Below are 23,802 nucleotides of genomic sequence, written 5' to 3'. Positions count from 1 at the left end.
AGGGTTAATTTTTTTCTCCTTTTAGTTTGTCTGTAATTTCTAAATTTTCTATAATGACTATGGATTACCCTTATAATAAAAAATGCACTAAATATGTTTATGATAGAATGGTGAGTAGGAAAAGAAAGTTAAAGTCATGGGTACAGCCCTACCACAAGCTCAGCAAAAACACCCACATATTAAAAAACAAACAAAAGAGATGGAAAAGGAAGGAAATGGACTAAAAGTCTCTCTAAGCTGTTGGGTTACGAGCTGGGGATTATGAGTGATTTTTTTTTTTCTTAGTTTCTCTTTTTTCCAAATTTCCCTTAATATGCTTATATTACTTTTTTAATATTGCTTTTATAATGAAAAAATAAATTTAATAAGGTCATAATAAGGAGGGAATGTGCAGAGGATGGCTGGGGCCTGAGTCGGGGGGGGGTAGGCTCACCAGGCCCCATGATTCTTGGGCATCTCTGAGAGGCAGGAGGGAGGGGGGAGAGAGGCACAGGCATCTGGCTGGCGGTGGGGCCCGCTAGAGGAGGAACAACAGCCCAGATGCAGTGGCCACTGAAGAAAGCCTGTCCACTGGCTCTGAGGTGGGCACCAGGCAGCTGAGTCCCATGACACTGCCTAGGATGTCCCCCCAGCCCCCAGCCTCAATCTGTCCAAGACTGGGCTTACGTCTTTCCCCCTCCCCGTTCCTCCTCCTCCAACTCCATCTCGCTGCCCCTGCCTGGAAGTCTCCCTCGCCTCCTCCCACTCCTCACCCCTACATCCAGCCCAGCACCAAGCCCTGTTCACCCTTCCTCCTCAACATACCTCACATCTGTCCCCTTCTCTCCATCCCCTCTGCAGCTGCCTTGTCCAGGCCGCCACCCTCTCCTGCAGCAATCCTTGCCTCCATGCCAGTCTCCCACCAAGCCAGTCTCCACCTCCAAGCCAGACCCAGCTTTCTAATCCAAATCTGAGCATTTCTCTTGCCTACTTAAAAACCCTCCACGGCTCCCACTGCCCAAGGGTGAAGTCCAAATTACAGAGGTGACCCACAGGGCCCTTCACAATCTGGGGCCTCCCTCCTCTCCAGCCTCAGCAGAACCGGGTAGAGCAAACGGTTCGCACATGGGCTCTGGAACCACACTGCCTGCCTCTGCCTCTTACTGGCTGTGAAACCGGGCCTCAGTTTGCTCATCTGTTGAATGGAGTCCTTACGGTGAACCACACGAAACTGCTGTTTCTGTAAGTCAGCCTAACAGCAGCCACCTCACAGAGCGGCTGGGAGCAGCACCGTGAATACAGGTGAGCGCATGCAGGTGCTCACTTGGAGTTGGCTGCCATGTCAGGAGCGTCAGCTTTTGATCTTCCCCACCTGGACACTGTCCTACTCTCGCTTTCTACACACATACTTGCTTTGCACATATTATTTCCTCCTGCTGCTCCACTTCCCTGTCACCCACCAACTCTTCCTTGCACAGGGACTCCTCCAGGGAAGTCTGCCCTCACCCCTCACCCCCCAAGCCTGGTTAGGGTTCTCCTCTGCATTCCGGAAATTCCCTGGATCTGGCTTCCTTAGTGATCCCCCGACGGGCCGTCACCCGACCTCTTCGCATCCAGGTGGCTTAGCCGGCCGCCGCATCAGGGTACACGGCGGAAGGAAGTCTGCAAGCTCCACCCTCGCCCCAGGCCCTGCCCGCCCCGCCCCGCCCCGCCGCAGGCTAGACCGGCCACGCCCCTCCCAGGTAGTCTCCGCCCAGGCCGCACCAGCCCCGCCCCCCCGGCCCCTAGGTACCTGTGACCGTGCTGGTGGCCGGCCGCGCGTGCAGCGCCACGTCGGGCTGCGGCACGGCCTGCGGGTGCAGCCCCGGCACCTGCTGCAGCTTGGGCAGCGACATGACGGCCTGGCTACTCTCGGCCGGCGCCGGCGGCACTAGCAGCGGCTGCTGCGACGAGGCCGACGTGGGCGGCAGGTGAGGCGGCCGGATCTTCTCCGCCATCAACTGCTCCTTGATCTTGTTAATCAGGACCAGGTTGTCCAGCTGCGGGCGGGAGAGAAGAGGTACTGAGGGGGCTTGGGCCACGCCGGGCCCCGTCCCCGGGACGCCGGGCCACCCGTGAACCCCTCGCCCCTCGCCCCGCTGCCAAAGCCCAGGGCGAAGCAAAGCAGCTCTGAGAGGGGGAGGGTGGCGGGAGGGGCGACGCTCCGTCTTACCTGGCTGGGCATGGTGGGAGGAGGGGGCCAGAAGTAGGGGTTGTTAAATCGAGGCTCGGCCATCCTGCAGGGAGAGAGCGACTGTCACAGAGAAGAGGGCCCTCCCCACCGGCCAGGGGCGAGCTCCCAACAGCTACGCCCCCTCAAGTCTGGGCGAGTGTCTGGGATCCCCGCCCCCGTGGGACCCTCACCCCACAGCAGAGCAGGCCTCCTACCAGGCCCAGAGAACCACATCTCCAGGCTGAAAAGTCTGGAATTCAGCATCTCCTACAGTGGGCCCCAGAGAGCAAAGGTCATATCCAGAACAGAGTACTCCCAGCTTTCCCCCTCCACCCCCATCACCGCGATGCCGGCAGACCAATCCCTATCCCACCCCCGCATCCCGCAAGGGCCTTTAGGCTGCAGAGCCAACCCCATGGATTCCACATAGAAGCCTACTCTCCAGAGACAAACTGAGGAGTCTCGGGGCAACTTTGTAAATGGCCACAGAGCAGAGGCAACTGCCCCTCCCTGATCTCTGCCCTTCTGACCCATGACCCCACTAGAACACAGAGGGCAACTTGTGTCATCAGATACAGCCTTTCTGAAGGGCAATTTGGCAGGATGATTTATGGGGACCCAAATGATTACAGTATTGTCTTTTGACCTAAGAAACTGTACCTCTGGAAAGTCATCAAGAAACAAGCATGGCCAGGTACAACATTTTTCCCATAAGGATGTGTCAGAACACTGTGCTTAAGAAGGGGGTTGAGGAGGCCTGAGGCTAGGGCAGTTTGAGGCTCTTCAGTAGAAGTACGAGACAATCTGTCTGGTGGCCCTCACCTCTGGCAAGTTCCTGTGCAGTTAAAAGGGCTTTTCAACCAGGGCAGTATGAAGGGTGGGCCTTCAAAGCTATCTTTGTCTTCCAGAGGGTTCAAGTCTTCCTGTGACCCTAGAGTAAGTCAAGAAGTGACTTACAGGGACCATGATGGACAGAGGCATTCCATTAAGTCTCGCTCCCTATCAAATTCTCTTATTTATCTTTCTCTTACAGAAAATACTAACTAAATACCAACTGGTATTGGTTGCTTAAATGGAACTGTTTCTTTTGATAGGCAAGGCTGAAATGAAGTGCCTTTAACCTTTTTTCCTGGTCCTACAAGCAGGAGAAGCCTCTACTGGAATTGCAGACAGAGGGTTTCAGGAAAAAGCCCTCGATAAGGATACAACCTAATCTCAACATTTTAAGAAAGATCTTTTATATAAATTATCTCTTGTGATCTTTACTTGAGAAGTAGGCTCAGGAGATATTACTCCATTTTACAGGTAAAGCAACTGAGGCTTGGAGAGAAGGAAAGAGACTGTTCAAGAACCACCCGGCTAGGGTGCCAGAGTCAAAATCAGAAATCAGAGTTGCTCAAGCCAGTTCCTCCAGGGAGTTTGCTTTGCAAACTCCAGTCCTTGGTGGAACAAACATCACACGCAAATGACTCAATACCTGTATGCAAAAGTCCTTGCCTCTCACTCCCAGCCTGGGGGCCAGTTTGGGTCTGAGCCTGGCCCAGACTGGGGATCAGAGTATCCACCTCTAGGGTAGCTGGGGCAGCTCTAAAAACCCTCATAGTCCTGCCACCCACAGAGACCAAGCTGCCCTTCCCTCCACCCATCCAACTCTGCCCATCCTTCACAAAGCAATACCAGAAGCACTTCCTGCCTGGAGTTTTCCCTGACTGCTCCAGATCCCTGGAACTTCTCCCTTCAAAGAAAGACCTCAACACAATAAAAACAGTGAGGAGGCTGCCATTTACTAAGTACCCACCTTGTGCCAGACACACTGACACCAAAAGGCAGGTATTCTCATCATCCCCATTTTACTAAGGAAACTGAAGTTCAGGGAGGTGGAGTGACTTGGTCAAGGTCACACAGCAAGTAAACAGAGAGCTGAGATTCCCACTCTAATCTGCCTGACTCCAAAGTCCAGCTCATCAGTCCCTTAGCTGTTCAGGGGAAGGACAAAGCATCCTGACTGTAAGATTGTGAATATGCCCTGTCTCAGGATGGCATGCTACCCACTACCCATCCATCCGGCAGGCTCAGACCTGTCCCTCCCCTGCTGTTGTCCACTGGGGAAAACATGAAGGGGTCTGAGCTGTAAAGCCAGGGTGAGGAGGCTCCAGGGCTGAGGGAAAAGAGAGCTGCCTCAGAGAGGCCTGGGAGTTGGATACACCTGTCTCATCCAACTTGGCATCCCTGGCACCCAGGCCCAGAGGTGATCAACAACGTGACTTGTGTGACAGAATGAATAAATGAAGGAATAGTCAGAATTATTTTAAAGACAATCCTACACAATTATCTAGCACTGCTGACAGTGTATAAAGCCCTCTGTATCCAGCAGGATTCTCACCAGAGCCCCAGGAAGCAGGGAAAATCTTCATCCCCATTTCACAGAGGAAGAAGCTAGGGCACCAGGAGAGAAGCACTTTGTTTCTGGCCACACAGATGGGGAAACAGGAGGGAGTGCTGTGCTGCAGTGTTGGGCACTGGCTCTCTGAGCCTTCATTTTCCTCATCTGTAAAATGGGATTGAAACAGGTCACTCTGCCTCGTTCCTGCCCTGGTCCAGGATGCTGCCCACTGTACCCAACTGTTTGTTGGACAATTCTGGAGGACCTGTCCTCTCCTCCTCTTCACTTCAATTCCAAATCCAGATTTCCCAAAGCTCCACCCTGGTCAGGGAGGTAGGAGGTCCCATAGCTGGGATAGAGCATCCTTTCTGCCACTTATCAGGCCCCTAGTCAGGCAGGGACCATCCCTAACCCTGGTTGGGGAAGCAAGCGTACAGAGGGAAAGCGTCTGCCCTGGGTCACGTAATCTGATCCACACAGCCTTCATTTCTCTGGGTCCTCTGGCTTGCCATAAGTAACTTAATGATTTGGTCAGTGATGCAGGGCCTGGTGTACATCTGCTATGTGTCAGCCCAGGGAAGGCAGGTGTGGGGAGAGGGAGCATTTGCTGAGCCCTTACTGAGTGCCAGGCACATTGCCAGGTGTACACCAAGAGCATCTCATGTGAGCTCCCCAAAAAGCCTTCAAGATGGGTGTGCACCTGTGCAGCCCTGGGACCTGCATGACAGGGTGGGAAGGTGGCCGGGGCCGGGCTAAGCCATGCAGTCCCTGTGTTAAGGGAGAGATTTTAAGCAGGAGAGAGACTGGTCAGATGTCTGCTTAGGACAGGTGGACAAGGCAGGAGGGCATCCAGACAGAGGCAACAGTTTGAGCAGACATGGAGGTATGAAAGTACAAGGCAGGTCTGGAACAGTGAGCCGCCTCCCACTAACCCCAAAGAGAGCTGGAGAGTGGTGAGGTGGAGAGAGAGAGAGGCCAGCCAGCAGGGCCCTGAATGCTGTGCTAGCGGTTAGGATGGAATGCTGGTGGTGAGGAGGCTTCAGGGAGTGCGCTGGGCCGGGGAGCCATGAAGCTCAGAGGACCAAGGTCAGCGGGAGGAGCCTGAGGACAGTGCCTGGGGCAGAGGAGCAGGGGGCACTGGAACCGGGGGCAGAGAGGAGCCAGGAGGGCCGGGGCTGAGTGGCAGGCCGGACAGGCAGAGGACAGATGCTGGAGGTCGGGCAGGACGTGCAGACTGAGCTTCAAGCCCCAGACGGAAGCCGAGACTCTGTGCTTTGAGCCTCAAGACTTACAGCCTGATCCTTGCAGTGGGGCGAGCAAGCTGTGACTTTGTTTTTCTTGCTCTAAAAGGTGAAAACAGTTGGATGTGTCAATGAATGAAACAGCCACCCACGCGTTCACTCTGGATATATCCTCTGGGTCAAATGGGACCAGTGCTGGGGAACTGAAGGCAAGGAGAGCCCTGACCTCTGGGAATCCTGAGCTAAGTGGAGGAAGCAGACATGTGACCCATAAGCTTCTGCAAAAAAAGAACTTTTGACTCTGAGACCTGCTCCATGCCACCAGGAACCTCCATGCGGTCAAAGCCAATGGGCCACCTATCCTTCATGGCCTCCCAGCCACCTGAGCCCTTTGAGAAGATCTGTGTGCCGTGAGCCCTGGGTTCCTCATCTTCTCAGTTTCTTTCCCAGCTCCCACCCCCCACAGCCTGGACTTCTCAGGGTGGGCGGGAGCCTCCTCTCTTGCACTGGCCTATGTCCCTGGGTGGCCCATCCACTCTAAGACTTTAAATACCAGTCAAGCCCCAGGTCTCCACCCCCAGACCAGGCCTCCCCCTGGAGCTCCAGACCCACCTTCCAGTTACCTCCCTGATCCCTCATGGGTTGCTCAGACTCAGCAGGCCTGAGCTGGACTTGGTCTTGCCTGAGGAGATGTACTCCTCCAGCCATCCCCTCTGAGCAGGGCATCCCTATCTGCCCAGATGCTCCTGCCACAGGCACTGATCCACAGCAAGTCCCCTGCCTCCCCTCCCTGCTCAGATCCACAACCAGCCACGTCCTCAGGATTCCATTTCCAAAGCCTCTCTCAAATCCACTCCAAGCTCTTCCCAAGTCCTAGCTACTATCCCCTCACCTGGACCATGGAACAGCCTGCTATAGTCGCAGCCCAGCGCACCCAGGTTCAGATCTTGGCTCCAAAACACCAGCTGTGTCATCTTGGGCAAGTCACTTGCTCTTACCACCCCCCCCAAAAAGGGATGAGCAGCCCAGAGCCCAGGGTGGGAAGAAAGGATCAGGGAGGACTTCCCAGTGGAGGTGATACGTGCTTTGGGTCTTAAAGGATGAGTGGGAGTTAGCCAGGCGAAGAAGGAGTGGCGAGCACTCCTGGCAGAAGCAACAGCCTGAGCAAAGGCCCAGAGATGAGAAGCAACACGGTGCGTGAGGGGAGCTAACGCAATCGGTGTGGACAGGGAGACAGGACACGAGGCTGGAGCCATCGGCCAGGGCCAGACCTAGAAAGGCAGTTCCTGAATCCAAGGCCTGGAGTCTGGACTTGAAGCAGTGGGTGACAGGACAGAAGCTATTATTTAGAGAGGGCCCTCTGACTGCTGCGTGTAGGCGGGACTGGAGGAGCCAGGAGAGAAGGCAGTAGGAGGGAACCAGTTGAAGGCCCCCAGGGAATGGAACAGAGGTGAGAGGCAGGGGCTACCCTGGGCCAGGGAAGAGAGTGACCAAGGAGGCCTGGCTATTTGGTTAGAGCTGGAGGCCAAAGAAGCATGCAGGTTTCCCCCTCCACGGTGTGGCCCAGGAGGTCCTCTGGATACAGACGCAGACAGACAGAGTCACAGGAACATGCAGACAGACAGCACCAAGCTCCGACAGACACAGATCTGTGGTCCCAAACGTGGACAGAGGAGGACATGGCAACTCCCATGAGCAGGACCCCACAGCCAGCAGGACAAAGTCACGGGTGGATGCTATTACAGGAGGGTGAGCGCGCACAGCCCCCAGGCAGACCTGGAGGGAGGCAGTGAGGGGCACTCAGGGAAGTTGGGATGAACACAATGCCTTAGTCCCCCAAAGAACAAACCCCTCAGTGACAGATTTTTAACCTGGAATCACAGGCTCCTTACCTAGAGTGTCCTTTCCCACTTGGTGAACTTCTACTCATCCTTCAAGACCCAGCTCAAGTGTTCCCTCTTCTACGGAGCTTTCCCTGAACCCCCAGCCAGTCACTTCCTCTGTGTTCCCAACAGCACCTTGTATATGGGAATAACAATAACAACAACAATAATAAATGGCAGCTACCACTGATTTCAGCACCTACTGCTTGCCAGGCACTGTGCTGAGTATGCTACACGCATCACGTCACTGAATTTTCCCAGTGACCCTGTGAGATGTACATTTAACAGAAGTGGAAATTGCAGCTCAGAGAGGTTGACCAACTTGCCCAAAGTCACACAGCTAGCAAGTGATGGAGTTAGGATGGCACCCAGATCTGGTGCAACACTACAGGGCTGAACACACCCTGGTGCAGTCATGTTTCCCCAGGTGACTTCCCCACAAGGCTGTGAGCTCTTCACAGGTAGAGGTGGTGCTCATTCACCTCTTCCGTTCCAGCATCTAGTCCAAGGTGGTCTCAGAAACTCTGTGTAGAATGAAAAAGCACAATAACGCCAACTACCTTTTCCTGAACACTTACAGTAGGCCAGGAACAGTATCAGGGCATTTTTCAGCCATTATTTTACTGTTGCAATAGACCCATTATACTTATGAGGAAACTGAGGTCCAGAGAGGTTAAGTAACTTGCCTGAGGTCACAGAGCCGAGTTTGATTGGAAGCTAGGTCTGTCCATCACCCTTTCTTAGCAAGGAGGCCTCTGAGGCCAACCTAGCAAGCTCCACAAAGGGCAGTAGGGGCAGTGGCACTAAAGAAGGGGTACAGCAGGTGCCAGGCCCTGCCACCTGGCAAAGTTCAGGCCTAGACAAACAGACACAAAAGAAAATGGGCAGACCAAGGGGGAATGTGATTAGCCTTGCCCACTACAGGACAGAGGGTGCAGTTAGGCAACTTTTGTCCTTCCCATCCCATCCCCAGACCAGCCCAGAAAAATCAAATAATGAGATCTGCCCAGACCCCACGGCCACAGGGGAACCAGCTCCCAACAAAGCAAATGGGAAAGAGCAGGACCCAAAACTGTCCAGATACTATGATTAAAAGGAGGCAAAAATAAAAACCTGCGTCAGAAAAAGCTGCAGCGGACCACGCCCAGAGGGAGGCTGGGAGTGCTGGGGGAGGCGGCTGGAGCTGATCTGGTTTTTTGTCTTTGTTTCTCTAATTTCCAGACACTCTGCAGTGTTGTTGTTGCTTTTATAATGAAAACAATAAATTTATTCTTAAAAAAAGAAAGAGAAAGAAGGTGGTTGGTAGCCAAGGGGCTGGGAGGTCTGGAGGCAGGGAGGAACGGGGGGGACCAGGGTCAGGGATGGTGGGCACTGACCGTCCCATGCCAGGTCCTGCACAGGCCCCATCCTCCAAGCACATGTGACCCGGTGGGTCATGGCAGATGTCGGCAAGGCTACCTGGCAGAGGTTACATTCAATAGGCACTTTGAAGCTCATCAGGTTTCCACAGGCAGTATCTCCATACCCTCACTGCCCTGGTCCAGGCCCCTTCTGCTCTGGCCTCAGCTATTGCAAGAGCCTCCTCCCAGGGTCCCTCACCTCTACCCACATGCCCATTCCGTGCTCCTACTGCAGTCACTGTGATATTTCTGAAATACAAATAAGATCGCAGCATTCCCCTGCTAAGAACCTCTGATGATTCCCTCCTTCCCTCCAGACAAGGTCTGGATTTCTTAGGCCTTCCCATGCCTGGACCCTGCTGACCTCTTTGGCCTCACTGGTTATTTCCAGCCTGCACTCTGCCTAGCCAGACCGAGCGCTCCCCTAGTGCTCCACTTCCCTTCTCACTTCCTCACCTCTCCCTGGAACCCTCTGCCCTCCCCATTTACTGGTTAACTACAACTTATTCCTCAGGCCCCAGTTTACAGGCCACTTCCTGCTGGAAGCCTTCCAGGACTGCTAGGCTATGTTGGGTGCCTCTCCTCTCTGCTCCCTTTGTGCCCTGCATTTCCATCATCAGACACTTGTCATTTCATTTTCTGCCTGTTTTCTTGTCCATCTCTGCTGTTGGACATGCTCTCTGTCAGGGCACAATCAAGGCTGAGTCATTTACCTTTAAGCCGAAAAGTACCTGATAAACATTTGAATGAATGAATGGTCTAGGTGGAGGGAACTGAAAGTGTCATGGCCTAGATAGAGGAAAGTCCCCTCTCCGTCCTCTGAGTCTCCACTACCCACTCTGGCACTATGTTGTCCCCTGTGTTATACTCTTCCCTATTTCCTATATCTAAGCCCTATCTTCCTAACTGATCTGAGAAGAGGCTGTGTGCTATATAAAGATTAGCAGACCAAAAAAGTTATTGACAGCTAATAAACACAGAAAATGGTTCTGCTTCCCTAGCAGTGAAAATTAAATGAGCTTCACCTGTTAAAATAGCAAAACGCAATAAGAAAATAATATTCAATGCTGATGAGGGTATGGTGAAATTGGCACGCTCATGCATTATTTCTGGGAGTGTAAATTGGAACAATCACTTCCGAAAACAATCTGGCAATAATGTGTCATGAGCTCTATAAAAATTTTCAGACTTCCTGGTCTAGCGATCCTAATATTGGTCACCTGTCCCTAGAAAATATCCCGAATATAGACAAAGTTTTATGCACAAAACTGTTTGCTTCAGTGATTTTTTGTTTTACAGTTGCAAAAAACCTGCAACAGCCAAAATTTTAAACAACAGGGGGATGGCTCTGTAAATCACGTTACACAGTGACACAGTCTACAGTCGTTGATCATAGCCAATGTCTCCTGGCATTGTAATGACTCATTCAACATTCATATCAACCTTACAAAGAACTGAGGCACAGAGAGATTAGGTAACTTGCCTAAAGACAAGCAGTGTATATATGATTTGAACTCAGAAACCCAGGCTCCAGAGCCCAAGCTTTCCACCCTGACACCAGATCTATTAGAAAGAAGGATTAAAACCACCCTGCAGTCATTTAGAAAATACTCATGATACAGCATTAGTTGGGGGGAAAGGGAAGAGTTTAAAATTATTTGTATAGATAGAGCAATGACATCTGTATAAAAACCAGGTGCTGAAAGAAAAGATAGGAAGGAAACACCAAAATGCTAGCAGTGGTGTGTTTTGGGCTTGGGATGGGGATAGAAATGGGGGTAGGTTTTGGTTTACTTCGTTTCCCTGTTCTCTGACTTTTCCAGTGTGGCTACATGACTTTTTAAGGAATATTTTTAATAAAACTAAAGGTTCAGCCAAGCAAGACACCCCAGCCCCCGCCTACGGCCCCACTAGGATTCTGGCCTCAGGCCCTGCAGGTTTACCCAGGAGAGAGGGACACAGAGAGGGCCAGGAGCTTGCTCAAACTCCCACAGTGAGCTTCAAGCCCACCCCGGACTCCAGCCAGGAGTGCAGTCAGAGAGGGATTCCCCTTCCTATCAGGGGACTTTGGGAGCGCAAAGCCAAACAAAGGAAAGCCTGCCCACGTTCTCACTCACTCTCCTGCTTAAAATCCCTACTGGGGTGCCATAACTTTTGGGGTACACTTCAAACTTCCCACCGTGGCCCAGGGGCCTCTGCTAAAGAGGCCTTGCTGGCCACATGCATCCCGACAGGTACATCCCCACAGCATCCCTCCCTCCAGCCTCACTAAATGACCTGCAGGTTCCCAAAACAAGTTGCTCTCGTGCCCCTGTGCCTTTGCACAGGCTATGCCATTCCATGTGGGGGCCATCATCCAGCTGGAATCTTGTCAGATGCCCATTAACCATCAAAACTCAGCTGAGGTGTCACTTCCTGGAGGAAACCTTCCCGATCGCCATCCCCATCCTGGGCTATATGTGCAGCCTCTCCCCTGAGCCCCCAGAGCTTCCTGGGCTCCCCCTACCTAAGCACTTATCCCCCTACCCTAGAATTGCCTGATAACTTATCCGTCCAATCCCCAGGGGGCAGCGAGATCAGCGCCTGGGCACAGCTCACCCAGCTCTTCCTTCGGGTCTCAGCTGAAGGTGACTCTCTGACCCTCTTCCGTCACACACACTAGGGCCCCCTGCATTCCCCCACCCCGCCTCTGTATCACACTTTTAAATATTCCCTCCAACCGTAACCTTCGAGGACAGGGCCACTGCTGCAGCCCCAGAGCCTAGTGCAGGCCACACAGTAGGTGCTCGAGTGCCTAGTTCACCCTAGCTGCTCAGTAAATGTTCACTGAGAGAACCCATGGGAGGAGCGGGTCTGTCCATGTGGGCCCTGAAGATGGGGAAGTCTGCCAGGAGAGCAAGAAGGTAGAGGGAGGGCAGAGGGGTGCGTGAGCAAAGACATGGAAAGCTGCTAGCTTCCTAGGACAGCAAAGCATTCTCAAAAATGCTCCCTACCCCAGGGAGGGGCAACAAGGTACTGCTGGGGTATGGCTGGGCTAGAGCTGGGGGTGCCCCTGGGAAGACGAGCTCATCCCACTGAGGGATGAACAAAGACTGCATGAGGGTAGGACTTACTGATGGTGAGAAGGGGAGATGTCAAGAGAGAGATGCCAGGGAAGCCCAGGTAGGAAGAACTGCAGGTGCAAAGGCCTTGAGGCAGGAAAGCACACAGCATCATGTTTGGTCTGGTGTGCGTGCAGGGCAGGAATTCACAGGGGAAGGAGGAAAAGGTGGCCGGGGGAGTTCCTAAAGGGCCAGAGTTCCAGGCTAAAGCACTTGGTTGAGAGGTCATGTGGGGCCATGTTCAGAGGTCCCTGGGCCAGGAAAGGCCACAGTCAAGGTTTTCAACAGACAGGTCATCACAGGGCCAGAAGGATGGCCTGGAAGGGACAAACAGGAGATGGTCTAGGAGAGAGGAGTGGAGGTTTCCCATCTTCCCAGCGCCTGAGACCTCTATGTGCTCAAAGTTTTCCTCCCACAACCCCTCTGCCCTCCGTTTGCCCCCAGCTCCCCACAGCCCAGAGCCCTATGTCCCAGCTGCTGCAGCCCACCCCACCCCCAAAATCCAGGCCAGCCGCGGAAACTTGCTCCTGGGAACTTCCTGTGAGGAACTAGGCTCCCGAGGGTCCTGGATCCAATTAGGCTGGGTTTCCGCAGCGCTGTGGGGCTGGGAAGAGCTGTTTTCACTGTGATGCTGAAGCTGATCAGAGTGGGAGGGGGCTGCTGTCTGCACCCTGGTCAGTGGGAGCTGGGATGCTGTCCCTTCCCCTCCCCGTCCCTCCGCTCTCCCACCACCAGCCACCCAGAGACACCCAGGGAGGTGACCCTCTCTGGGAGCCCCCGTGCCCTCACCAGGGAACGGGCCATGACCACCTCCTCAGGGCTGAGGACATTCTGCAGGCTTTGAACACATGCCCTCCTCTGCTTCCATTTCCCCTTGGGACCCCCAGCTCCCATCCCCACTGGGAACTCCTTCTGTCAGCGTGAAATGACAGTAGTAATAAGTTACTGAGCACGTCTCCCAGGCGCTATTAGGTGCTTTACAGGCACTTCTCACTCAGGCTCCTAACGACCTTGTGAGGTGGATGTGAGGTGAACGCCTCCAAATAGAACACACATTCAGAAAGATGCTTGGAACAAAAATGAGCAGCTTAGTGACTTGCTACAAAGCGCACATCCAGGGGGCCCAAAAGCCCCCACCCACGGCCCTTCTCGACTGCAGCCCCCTGCATCCCCCTGCAAAGGTCCCACCCTACTGGCTTCTAGCGGAATCTCCCCCTTGCTTGGGGTCAGGAATAAGGTTCAAAGAAGATGTAACCTGCCCAAGGTCGTGTGACGGGTAAGGGCAGGGAGAGCCGAAGGCCTCTGCTGTCCACTCGCTGTGTGACCTTCAGCAAGTCCATTTCCTCTCTGGGCCTTTCTTCCTTCCTCTACAAAACAAGGAGATTCAACTAAATCACAGCCTGGGTTCTTGGACCCTCTGAGGGGCAATGTGGCCACTGAGGGGTTAAAAGTATAGATTCCGGAACAAGACAACCTGGGTCAAAGTCCCAGAGACTGTTACCAAACTGGGAATGATAACAGTATCTCCTCAGTCTTGTTGTGAAGATTTGATGAGTTAATATGGATAAAGTCTTTAGAACAGTGCCTGGTACACAGTAAGGATTCGTGTTGGCTACTGTCATTTTGTTTTTAGGTTCTCCAAGGCACAAGGGAGACTTTCCCAATATTCCAAAGACCACATGGAAATCTGACCAACCAGCAACGTCACCTGAGCTGGGGGGCGGGGGGACAGCAGCTTGGGGAGCCTTTCAGGACCCAAAGGGGCGGCCTGGCCGACTGGTGGAGAGCCACGTCCGGGATTAGCGCAAAGCAAGACAGCCAGCTGCCGAACCCCACCTGTGGCCTGGCCCCCAGGAGCTTTCTAGACAGGTCTTAGGGGTCCTGGGCCGGGAACCCCCAGCAGGTGGTCAGAGCCTGTACTCCGTGCTGTATCTCAGGACTCTCGGGGCAGGCAGACTGTGGGGCAGGACAGAGGGGGCTCAGGCCTGGGGTGGAGGCCAGCACACAGAGTGAACCCTGAGCAGGGCAAAGCAGCAAAGAGAGGGTTGGAATGGTCAGAGACAGGGATGGGGAGGACCTGGGGTGGACACGTGGGTCGGGGTAGAGGCCAGGGAAGACCTACAACAGGCCCCGGCAGACCAGGCCCACCTCCCACACGTCTCAGGGTTACTGCCTTCTCCATGCTCCTTGATTTCCCACCTGGGGCATTTGCCCCGGCTGTTGCCTCAGTCTAGAATGCTCTCACCTGGAAAACTTCAAGCCAGTCCAGCTATCACTTCCTCCCAGAAGCACCTCCCTCCCACACACACCATTATCACTGATTATAACCTAAATCTAAAAGCACCAAGCTATAGGGAAGCCCTCACCATAGGAAAGTGGTTCCTTCCCAATAGTCACCAAAGTCTGTAATCATATCATCTGTGTTTGTCTAATGTCTCCCTGACCGGGGGAGGGACGACATCAGTTTTCCCCACCTCTGTCCCTGGCATCAAGCATGGGGCTTGGTATATAGTAAACGTGCAAGAAGTACTGCTGAGTGAAGGCGGGAGGTCCAGCAGGCTGCAATCACCTCTGGGCAGGGTGTGGGCACACGTGTGCTCGAGTGTGCGGGAGAGATCATGTGCAAGGCCAGAAGGTGAGGCTGGTGTAAGATGCACCTACGTGTAAATCACAGGTGTGCACAGTATGCCATGTGCAACTGATAAATGTGGGGTGTGTGAGTGTGGAAGTACATGAGGAGGGGCAGGCAGGCAGCTGTGTGTTGTTTCCTGGGAGGTGCACACGGGTGTATCAATGTGTGTAATCTGTGGGTGGCGGGAGTCCATGCATGTGTTCCTGTGACGTGTGTTGTGCGTGACACGTGTGTCGCATGTGACGTGTGTGGATGCACACTCCAGCAGACCTGTCTCCTGAACTCCCGGCACCTAAAGGCCCAGTTTGGGGCATCTCTGGTGGTGGTTCTGAAATAGCAGGAAAGCACCTCAAACTGGCAAAAGTGGGGCAGGGGGAGCAGGGTCAAAGGTGGTGGTGGAATGGCTGATAATGTAAATACGTGCTAGTGTGCGTGTCTGAGTGTGTCTGGGGGGTGTGCCCACCCCAGCCAGGTGTCCCCCCCACTGAACCCCAGAACCTGAAATAGCTAGACTGTCCCTTCAGGGAGCATGAAGGCTTTGCTCAAAGCTCAGAGAAGGACGCAAGTGGTAGGGACTGCCCTCAAGGCTCTCCTGCCACATGGATGAAGCAGGGACAAGGCAGAACACTTTGGGCCCCAGCGCCAAATCCCTTGGCCTTCCCCACACACCTTATCTGCTCAAGATACCCCTCAGCCCCCTCCCCAAGTCCTACCAGTCTCCAAAGCCCGGCCCCAGCCCCGGTTCCATGAAGCCAAACCCACAGCCCCCAACCCACATCCACTCCACCCACCTCTCAATCCCACCCAAGTGCAGGGCAGGACGCTGGGCCCTCTGCAGCCCTGTGCATCCAGGAATATTCCCCACATTGTGGAGACGAGGAGGCTGGCACGACAGAGGGGGCAGCTCCCCAACCAGGGCTGTTGCTGCCTTTGAATCCCAAGGCACACACTGGGGCAGCCTGTTGGCACCTGGGGAGAGGAAAGCCCACCAGGCAAAGCAGCGGGAAGTGTGGACAGGCCTACTCCTCTCCCTCCCCGCTTAAGTTTCCCCAATGGACACACTGAGGTTTGGCTGGATAATCTGTAAGATCTACCTCTCTTCAATTAGTGTGTGACTTTAGATCTCAAATGGTTCTCCAAGAATTGGGTATACATGGGGCTACATGGAGAGAGAACTGTTCTCCTCCCCCAAGTACACCAAGCCTGTCCAATACCCTAGATAAGGGCCTAGAATGGTGCTACAGAGACAGGAGGAGCTCGGGATGCACATATGCTTGGTGCCTGGTCATACACGCAACACCGGGCACCAAGGCGGCCTGCCCTCAGGGAGCTCACAACCCAGTGAGCTACTGACGTCATGAAACCGCAAGGCCAAAAGCACAGGGAAACCATAACACTAACATCACTTCCTAAGTGTTATTCACGAGGGGTGGGGCCGCACTTTACACTTTGTAATGAAGACCTTTCCAACAATGACAACTGTCTGACAAAGGGAGGCTGGGGGGCCCGGTGAGGAGGGAACTCGCCACCATTCTAGCAGAGGTCAGAGGCCCTGTTGCCGAGGATGTGGGAAGGGGGTTCCCGCTCTGTGCAGGGGTCAGGGGAGGTTGGGCTTCCCCTCAACAGCTCTGGGATTCTAAGGCGGAGTCCCAGAGTGCTGGGTTCAAATCGCACAGCGTGCCTGATGAGCTCTGTGAACTTGGGCAAGTTACCGCATCTCTCTGTGCCTCCATTTCCTTGGCTGTAAAATGGGGGTAATATCGATGAGGATTAAATGCGCGAACATCTGTAGAGCCTTTGGAACGTGGCTGGCCACGAAGTAAGTAAGGCAGTGAGGGCCTCTTTGTAAGGGTCTAAATCCCAGATTGGATCACGTGCGGACTTCCGTGTCAAAGGTTCTGAGGTGCAAAGCGTCTCAGATGCTAAGGTTCTGAGATTGGAAGAGACCGGGATTCTTAGATCCTGTGATTTAATCATCTCATTATTTCCTGACAACAGCCCGGAGCCTCCCAGGGGAGGAGAGGGCAGAGCTCGGTGTCACTTCATCTCCCAGGAGCTGCCCCGCAGCCAGGGCTGCCACCACACCCGGGCTCTCCTCGCCTCCACCAGAGCCACAGCTGCCCCGTGCTGGGCCCTCCTGCCCACTCACCCGCGGGGGTTTAGGCATGTGCCAGCTGTGAAGACAGGCAAGAAGTGCACACGCAGGAGGAAGTTTCAGATACTGATAAGAGCTGCAAGGGCTGAAGTGACCGAGTGACAGTGGGAAACTATTCCAGAGCAGGTGGCCAGGGAAGCCCCACCTGAGTCAACACCTGTGAAACAAGAAGGCGCCAGCCAAGCAAGCATTCCAGGTTGGGGGTGGATGTGCGAAGGTCCTGCCAACAGGCTTTGTAAATTCGAGGTGCAGAATGAAGCTGGTGTGGCTGGAAGTGGTAAGACTGGGAGACAGAGGGGGAGCTGCAGTGGAGGGGTGAGCAGGCCCGGACCATAAAGGGCCTTGTAGGCCCCTAAAGGACTTCGGGTTTTTGTTCTTTGAAATGCCTAGGAAGTGTTAGAAGAGTTTCCGTAGGGGAATGACAAGGCTAAACAAGGCTTTCAGGGCTCCCAGATCATTGGGCTCATTCTGAAACCACCACCATGGTTTTCAAAATCAAGGTAAGGCCTGTGTCGGTAATCAACAATCCTTCTAATTCAGTTAGTGTACACTGAGCTCCTACCACATGCCTGCCCAGGGTGGGGAGATGTCACAGACATTCTTATGGTCATTCCCAACAAACCATGAGAGAGTCACAGAGATGACCCCATTTTAAAGATCAACAAATCGAGGCTCAGAGAGGGGAAGAATGTGCCCAAAGTCACACAAGCCATACACCGCACTGTACAAACTGTAAAGACAAATGGATCTTGGTCCCAGGACCCAGATTCACCATCATGATAGTGGTATTTTCAAGCCTCTGCTTCTCTGAGAGACTTGCCCTGGGGACTCATGCAGGCACCCACAAATACTGCCAAAGCTAGTGCTTTCTGCACCCTGTTGGCTTTGGAGCCCTGAAGGACTGTACTTGTATTTCACATGGCTGCCAAACCTGGGCTAGGTAAGCTAGGGACTGGATGGATGGACAGACGGACAGACGGATGGACGGACAGACGGATGGGAGGGCAGATGGATGACTACTGAAATGACTAACCAATAAACTAATGAATGTACAATGAAATAATAAAGGAATAATCTTGCAAATTAATGAATGAACTATTGGGTGGGGAGGGAGGGAGGGAGGGAGGGAGGAAGGAAGGAAGGAAGGAAGGAAGGAAGGAAGGAAGGAAGGAAGGAAGGACTCTCACTTCACAGAGAGGCAGGGAAGTAAGTGTCTGCCCAGAGAAGCGCTGAGGCCAGGCTAGCTTCAGACCCAGTCCACATCTCACCCACACACCAGGGGCCATCTTGCCCCCATCCCCTAAGACCACAGAAAGCCTATTCCTCAGCCCCTGGGACAAAGCCATGCCTCTGCCAAGTGTTGGCCATTACAGTGACCACAGCCCCAACACCACAACCACCAGCAATCAGTGCTCTCCTAGGCCCAGTGGAATCTGGTGGGAGGTAGAGTGGTTCACTCTCCCTTTGAGTGTCTGACACAGAAAAGGAGACAAGAGACCAGGGCTCTGCTCCTAGCTGGGACCCAAATTGCTGGGTGACTTCAAGCAAGTGGCTTCCCTTCTCTGGGCCCAGATGACCTCTTGGGGCCTTTCCAGCTCTGACATTCTTTAGGGGTGGGCTTCTAGCTGACACAGTCACTGGGGTCAGCAGAAGAATCTGAAAGATCAAAAACTAGAAGTTGGGAAAGAGACCTGTCCACAAGTACCAAAGTCCACCCAGGAAAAAGCTCCCTGGACAAAGAGTCCGGAAGCTTGAGTTTAAACCCTCCTCTGCCACTGCTCAACCTCTCCAAGCCTCAGTTTCCTAAATTTTAAAACAGGATTAAGTACCCCCACCTTGACAATTTCACCCAACCCAGTCTCTGGGAGAACCTGATGCGGTAACAACCATGTACTACACTGTGCAAATTGTAAACTTCCATTCACCCAGGCAGGATTACGATGGTAGGGGCGGGGGTAGGAGTGAAGGCAGACATGCTGTACCATTCCAGTCCAGTTCTGTCCAAAATGACTCTTCTAGGGGTCAGACCCCCAACAGAAAACAGTGGAGACAGCCTAGACCTGAAAACCTGAACATCTGAGTGTCTGTCTCCATTCCCTTTCTAACTGACTGTGTGACTTTGGGCAAGTCACTTCCCTTCTCTGGACTTCAGTTTCTCCATCTGAAAAATGCCTGGCTTAGTACCCTCTGGCTCAGACATGCCAAGCTCTGTAGCCCTGAACCCCTAAGCCCCAGCCTTCAACCCCTGGCTCTGCCCGAAGTGAGTTCCCCCTGCCCCGTGGAGCCGGGACACAGACCAGAAGTGACTAGAGGGGTCTCCTCCAGGAGATATTGGGGCAGGGGTTACAGGCTTAGGCTCCTCCCAGGACAGACATACTTTCCCAAAAGGTAAAGACCAGGCCCACCTGCCCAGGTGCCTTGGACAGCGCCAGCCACCCCAGACCTTGTGGGCCTGGCCTTCAGAACCCTTCTGCAGCCTGAAAGCCAGCAAGCCCTGACCTGTCCAGAGAGATGCTTCAGGAACTTCACCCAAGTCCAAACTGCCTCCAACAAGGAGCCTCCAAGGTGGAGGGCTGGGGTGGCAGAGGGAGCAACTGCACACCCCAGGGAAAAGGCTCAGAAGACCCCCACCACCAGACCACCTCTCCTGCCCCTCCCTTCAGACAGGACCCACTGGGGCTGCCCTCCTGCACCCAGCCAAGAGCCAACCACCTGGAGGCATTCACCACCAGAGCCCTCTACCAGGGGCAGGAGGCCCACCAGGTGGGGGAAGGGGCTCTCCAACTGCCAAGCACATTTGCCCAAGGGCCCAGGGAGCCACCCCAGCACCCAGGGCAGGATTTCCGCCTACAATGGGGCCCCAGCCACCCATGAAGGAGACAGGCCCACCCCCCTTCCCCCCAAACACACACACACAGAGCTCACGGCTCTGAGTGTTCCACACGGCTCCAGGGCAGGGTGGGGGAGAGCACGATGATTTCCTCATGCCAAGGGTCTTAGTTGGAAACCCAGGGCCCACTCAGAGCCCTTACTGCCAACCCTTTCCTCCAAATCTGAGAATACAGTTCCTTACAATGACATTTTACACGGCCTCTTCCAAAAGACATTTCCTGGTCCCCAGAAACCCCCATCCCCAATCCTCCACATTCCCCCCCGCAGCTTTGAGGAAATCGGCAGTTAACTTTTTCCCAAAAATCCTGCAAAGGCGGCTGGCTGGGGGGAGAAATGCGCCCCGAGATCCTTTCGCGGCATTTCACCGCCTTCCAAAAAAAAAAAAAAAGCTAAAAAAAAAAAAAGAAAGAAAACTTTCGGAGTTAACTTTAAATTCCCAACCCTCCCCCCCAAATCGCCCAGCGGCTTCCTTTTTTTTTTTTTCCTTTAAAGTGCAATTGCATTGTGTCTCACCTCCCCGAAAGGCTCGCGGCTCTCGCCAAAGAAAAGGAAAAAAGCCAACCCTTCGGGTGCCCCCTCTGCTTCCAGCCGCCTCTCCCACATTCTCAGACAGTTTTATTAAAATTTTCAGACAAAAGAAAAACAAAAATGGCAGCCTGGCTTATTTTTAAAACAGGACAGGGACGCCATATTCTGCAGATCTGCAAAAAAAGGGAGAAATCCGGCACTGGCCGCTCCACCGGGCCGGCTGCAAAGTGCGCGAACCGCGCCGTTTGCAATCCGTTTATTTGCATTAAGCCCCATGAATCATTGTTTACCGGAGAATTGCAGCAGGTTTGAATAGCCCGGCTTAAGAAAACACACACACACGCGCGCGCACACACACACACACACACACACACGCACACTCGGAGAGCAGACCAGACACGCCGCCGGAGACACTTCCTACCCCGCGCGCCGCCGCCGACGTCGCCGCTGCGGGCCGGGCCCGAGGCGCAGGCGGCCCCGGGCCCTCGGAGCGCCCCGGCCCGCGCTGACAGCGCCCGCGCCCCGGCCGGCCCCCCGCCCGCAACTCGGCGCAACTTTCCCGCGGGCGGGCGGCCGCCGCCGCCGCCGCCGGGCCCGCTCCCCGCGCCCCGGGCCCGCACGGACCTGGCTGTGCTGGCGGCGGCTCCGGGACGCGGCCGCAGCCCCGCGCCCGGCGGCCCGAGCAGGGCCGGGCTGGGGCTCCGGCTCCGGGCTCCGGCTCCGGCTCGGTGCGGAGCCGCGCGCAAACCTTCCGGGTCGCCTGCTGTTCACTTCTGGGTTCTGCAAGCGCCGAGGCGGCGGCGGCGGCGGCGGCGGGAGGCTGGGTCTGCAGCGCCGCGCGGCCCCCCGTGGGCTCGGCGAGCCCCCGCGCCAGGCGCCCGGCTCCGGGGGGGGCCGCGTCGGGCCCCCGCCTCTCCGGCTGCGCAGCCCGTCCGGCCCCGGGGGCTCCCGCGAGTGGGCAGCGCCGGGCGCGGGCGGTGGCGCGCGAGGGGGAGGGGGCCGGGCGGGGGGCGGGGGCGGGCCGCGCGCTGGGGGCCCCGCTCGGGCCCCGGGGCCTCGTCTCGCGCTCGCCGCCGCCGCCGCCTCGCAAAGTTGCGCGGCGCCCCCCGCCCGCGCCGCGCCGGAGGCAGAGCCACAAAGGAACTCCTCGCCCCCCTCCGCCCGCCCGAGCCGCGCGGGGAGGGCACCGGCGCCCGGCCCTAGGCCGGCCCCTTCCCCAGCGCGGGGGCTCCCGGGGCCCCGGCGGCCGCGGCCATTGTCCCGCCCGGGCCGGGCCGCCGCCTCGCCGCCCCCTCCCCGGCGACGGCGGGCCGGGGGACGCGGGCCTGCGGGCCGCAGCGCCGACCAGGCCGAGCCCGCGCGGGGCCGGGCCGCGCCTGGGGGTCTCCCTCGCAGACGGCAGGCGGGAGGGGACCCCCGGGATGGGCCCCCACACCTGATAACCAACGACCGCGCTCAGAATCCAGGCTGAGGTGGTTTTGCTTTGTTTTTTGAAGTGGAGAACACGGGGGTGGGGGGCAGAAGTTTGTACAGGCCAGGCCACCCCTCCCTCAGGAAGCTCCGGCCCTCCCTGGCCCTGGGCCCGAGCCCCCAGAGGGTGGGGCCGCCGGAGGCTCTCAGCGGCTCTCCTCGCGGAGTCTCTCAGAGGTGGCACCGGCTGTCCCCCAGCTCCAGACCTCAGAGCCATCTGTGTGTGACTCCTCCTCCCGCCTCACCCTCCCCAGCCAATCAGTCACCAAGTCCTGCCGATTCGGCCTCCCGAGCTGTGTCAGCTTCCAAACTTCACTTCTACCTGAGGAGGCGGCCGGCCAGTCCCTGGGTCCTTTCACCGGGCTCAGACCTCCTGTGACACTCACTGCCACCCGGCCTCTAGGCCACGATGAATCAAGGCTGGCTCTGCCCTCAGGGAGCACCCCGTCCCCCGGGAAGGACACACATAAACAATCACCTGCCAGTGTTTGCCTTCCTGCTGGAAGCCTTTCCCAATTCGTTAAATACCAGACGCTGTGCTGGTTGGCTGGAAACACAGCTATGAGCAAGTTGGACAGAGTCCCTGCTCTCATGGAGCTTCCAGTCCAGCACAGGATGTCAAGGCTGTGAGCAACTGGAGGACGGCCCACGTGGACCATCTGTGTTCAAGCCCTAAGCACAGTGCCTGGCATCCAGCAGAGCACAATACACATGTGTGGTGGGAATTAGTTGGAATTATAAAGGGGAAGAGGATGTAGAAGATGCAGAGGAGGCCTTTTTTTTTTTCCTGAGGGAGGTGGAGGAGCTCTTCAGAAATTAGTTCTGGGGTGAGCTGGGTTGGGAAGAAGGGAGGGTTTTCCAGTTTCCACGAAAAAAAGGGATGGTAAATATCAACCCATTGTTGAGACGTTCAGTGAAATGATAAATTAATAAATGGGAGAGGAGACAAATCTCTCCTGCAGAAGAATTTGAAATAATTTCTGTAGATAGTCAAGGAGGTGGAATGCCACTCTCCACTCTTTGGGCTGCATAGGGTGGCTTCCTTTCAAAGTGTGCCGTACGAAAAAGGAGGGAAAGAAGAGTAGCTTCACCGCAGAGACATCTGACAACTGCCTCAGCTGAGTGATCGAGGCAACGTCAACAGTCATAAATGACACTGACAGTATGTACGTTTGATAGTATGTGATGAAAATGACGCTCTACCTCTCTGGTCTTCCTCCTAATAATCTGTAATTTCAGTCTTGTCATGAGAAAAACATCAGACCAGTTAGACTAGTGGGGCATCCAAAAAAAAAAACACCTAACTGGTACTCCTCAAAGCTGTCAAGGTCATCAAAAACAAGGAAAGTCTGAGAAACTGTCACAGCCCAGAGGAACCTCAAGAGACATAACGACTGAACGTAATGTGGTTTCCTAGACAGGATCCTGGAACAGAAGAAAGACGTTGGGCTGAAAACTAAGGAAATCTTGGGCTTTACTGGTGGTGCAGTGGTTAAGAATCCACCTGCCAATGCAAGGGACGTGGGTTCAAGCCCTGGTCCAGGAAGATCCCACATGCCGCGGAGCAACTAAGCCCGTGCACCGCAACTACAGAGCCTGAGCTCTAGAGTCCACGAGCCACAACTATTGAGCACTATTGAGCCCATGTGCCACAACTATTGAAGTCTGCATTCCGAGAGCCTGTGCTGCGCAACAAGAGAAGCCACTGCAATAAGAAGCCCATGCACTGCAATGAAGAGCAGCCCCCGCTCCCTGCGCACAAAAATGAAGACCCAGTGCAGCCAATAAATAAAAAATAAATTTAAAAAAATAAAAGATAAAAACTGAGGAAATCTTAATAAACAATGGAGTTTCGTTAATAATAATAAATCAATAAAAGTTTTCATCAATAATTACAACAAATTAATAAAATATAACATACTAACA

At 54.8% G+C, this 23,802-nt stretch overlaps 1 protein-coding gene across 11 annotated transcripts in view; it reads right to left on the bottom strand.

The window, feature by feature from the left end:
• The window catches only part of ZNF362 (zinc finger protein 362), a 38,152-nt gene extending 16,079 nt beyond the window's left edge, over window positions 1–22,073 (bottom strand). Inside the window, exons 1-6 of one of the 11 annotated variants that reach the window (XM_057704318.1) lie at window positions 21,842–22,073; window positions 7,708–7,833; window positions 4,575–4,739; window positions 2,192–2,255; window positions 1,772–2,018; window positions 434–517 (exon numbers count right to left, since the gene is read on the bottom strand). In XM_057704318.1, the coding sequence (XP_057560301.1) occupies window positions 434–517; window positions 1,772–2,018; window positions 2,192–2,254 (394 nt within the window). In that variant the 5' untranslated portion in view covers window position 2,255; window positions 4,575–4,739; window positions 7,708–7,833; window positions 21,842–22,073. Of the gene's footprint in view, window positions 1–433; window positions 518–1,771; window positions 2,019–2,191; window positions 2,256–4,574; window positions 4,740–7,707; window positions 7,834–20,391; window positions 20,717–20,827; window positions 20,844–21,030; window positions 21,339–21,841 lie in introns of those variants that run through there. The other 10 variants (XM_057704312.1, XM_057704365.1, XM_057704311.1 and 7 more) reach the window with 10 other exon arrangements.
• Between the last annotated feature and the right edge of the window lie 1,729 nt (window positions 22,074–23,802).

The sequence above is a fragment of the Hippopotamus amphibius genome, chromosome 1 (genome assembly GCF_030028045.1).
Source record: "Hippopotamus amphibius kiboko isolate mHipAmp2 chromosome 1, mHipAmp2.hap2, whole genome shotgun sequence".
In the NCBI taxonomy this organism is placed as follows: Eukaryota; Metazoa; Chordata; class Mammalia; order Artiodactyla; family Hippopotamidae; genus Hippopotamus; species Hippopotamus amphibius.
This window is presented reverse-complemented; position numbering and strand designations above follow the sequence as displayed.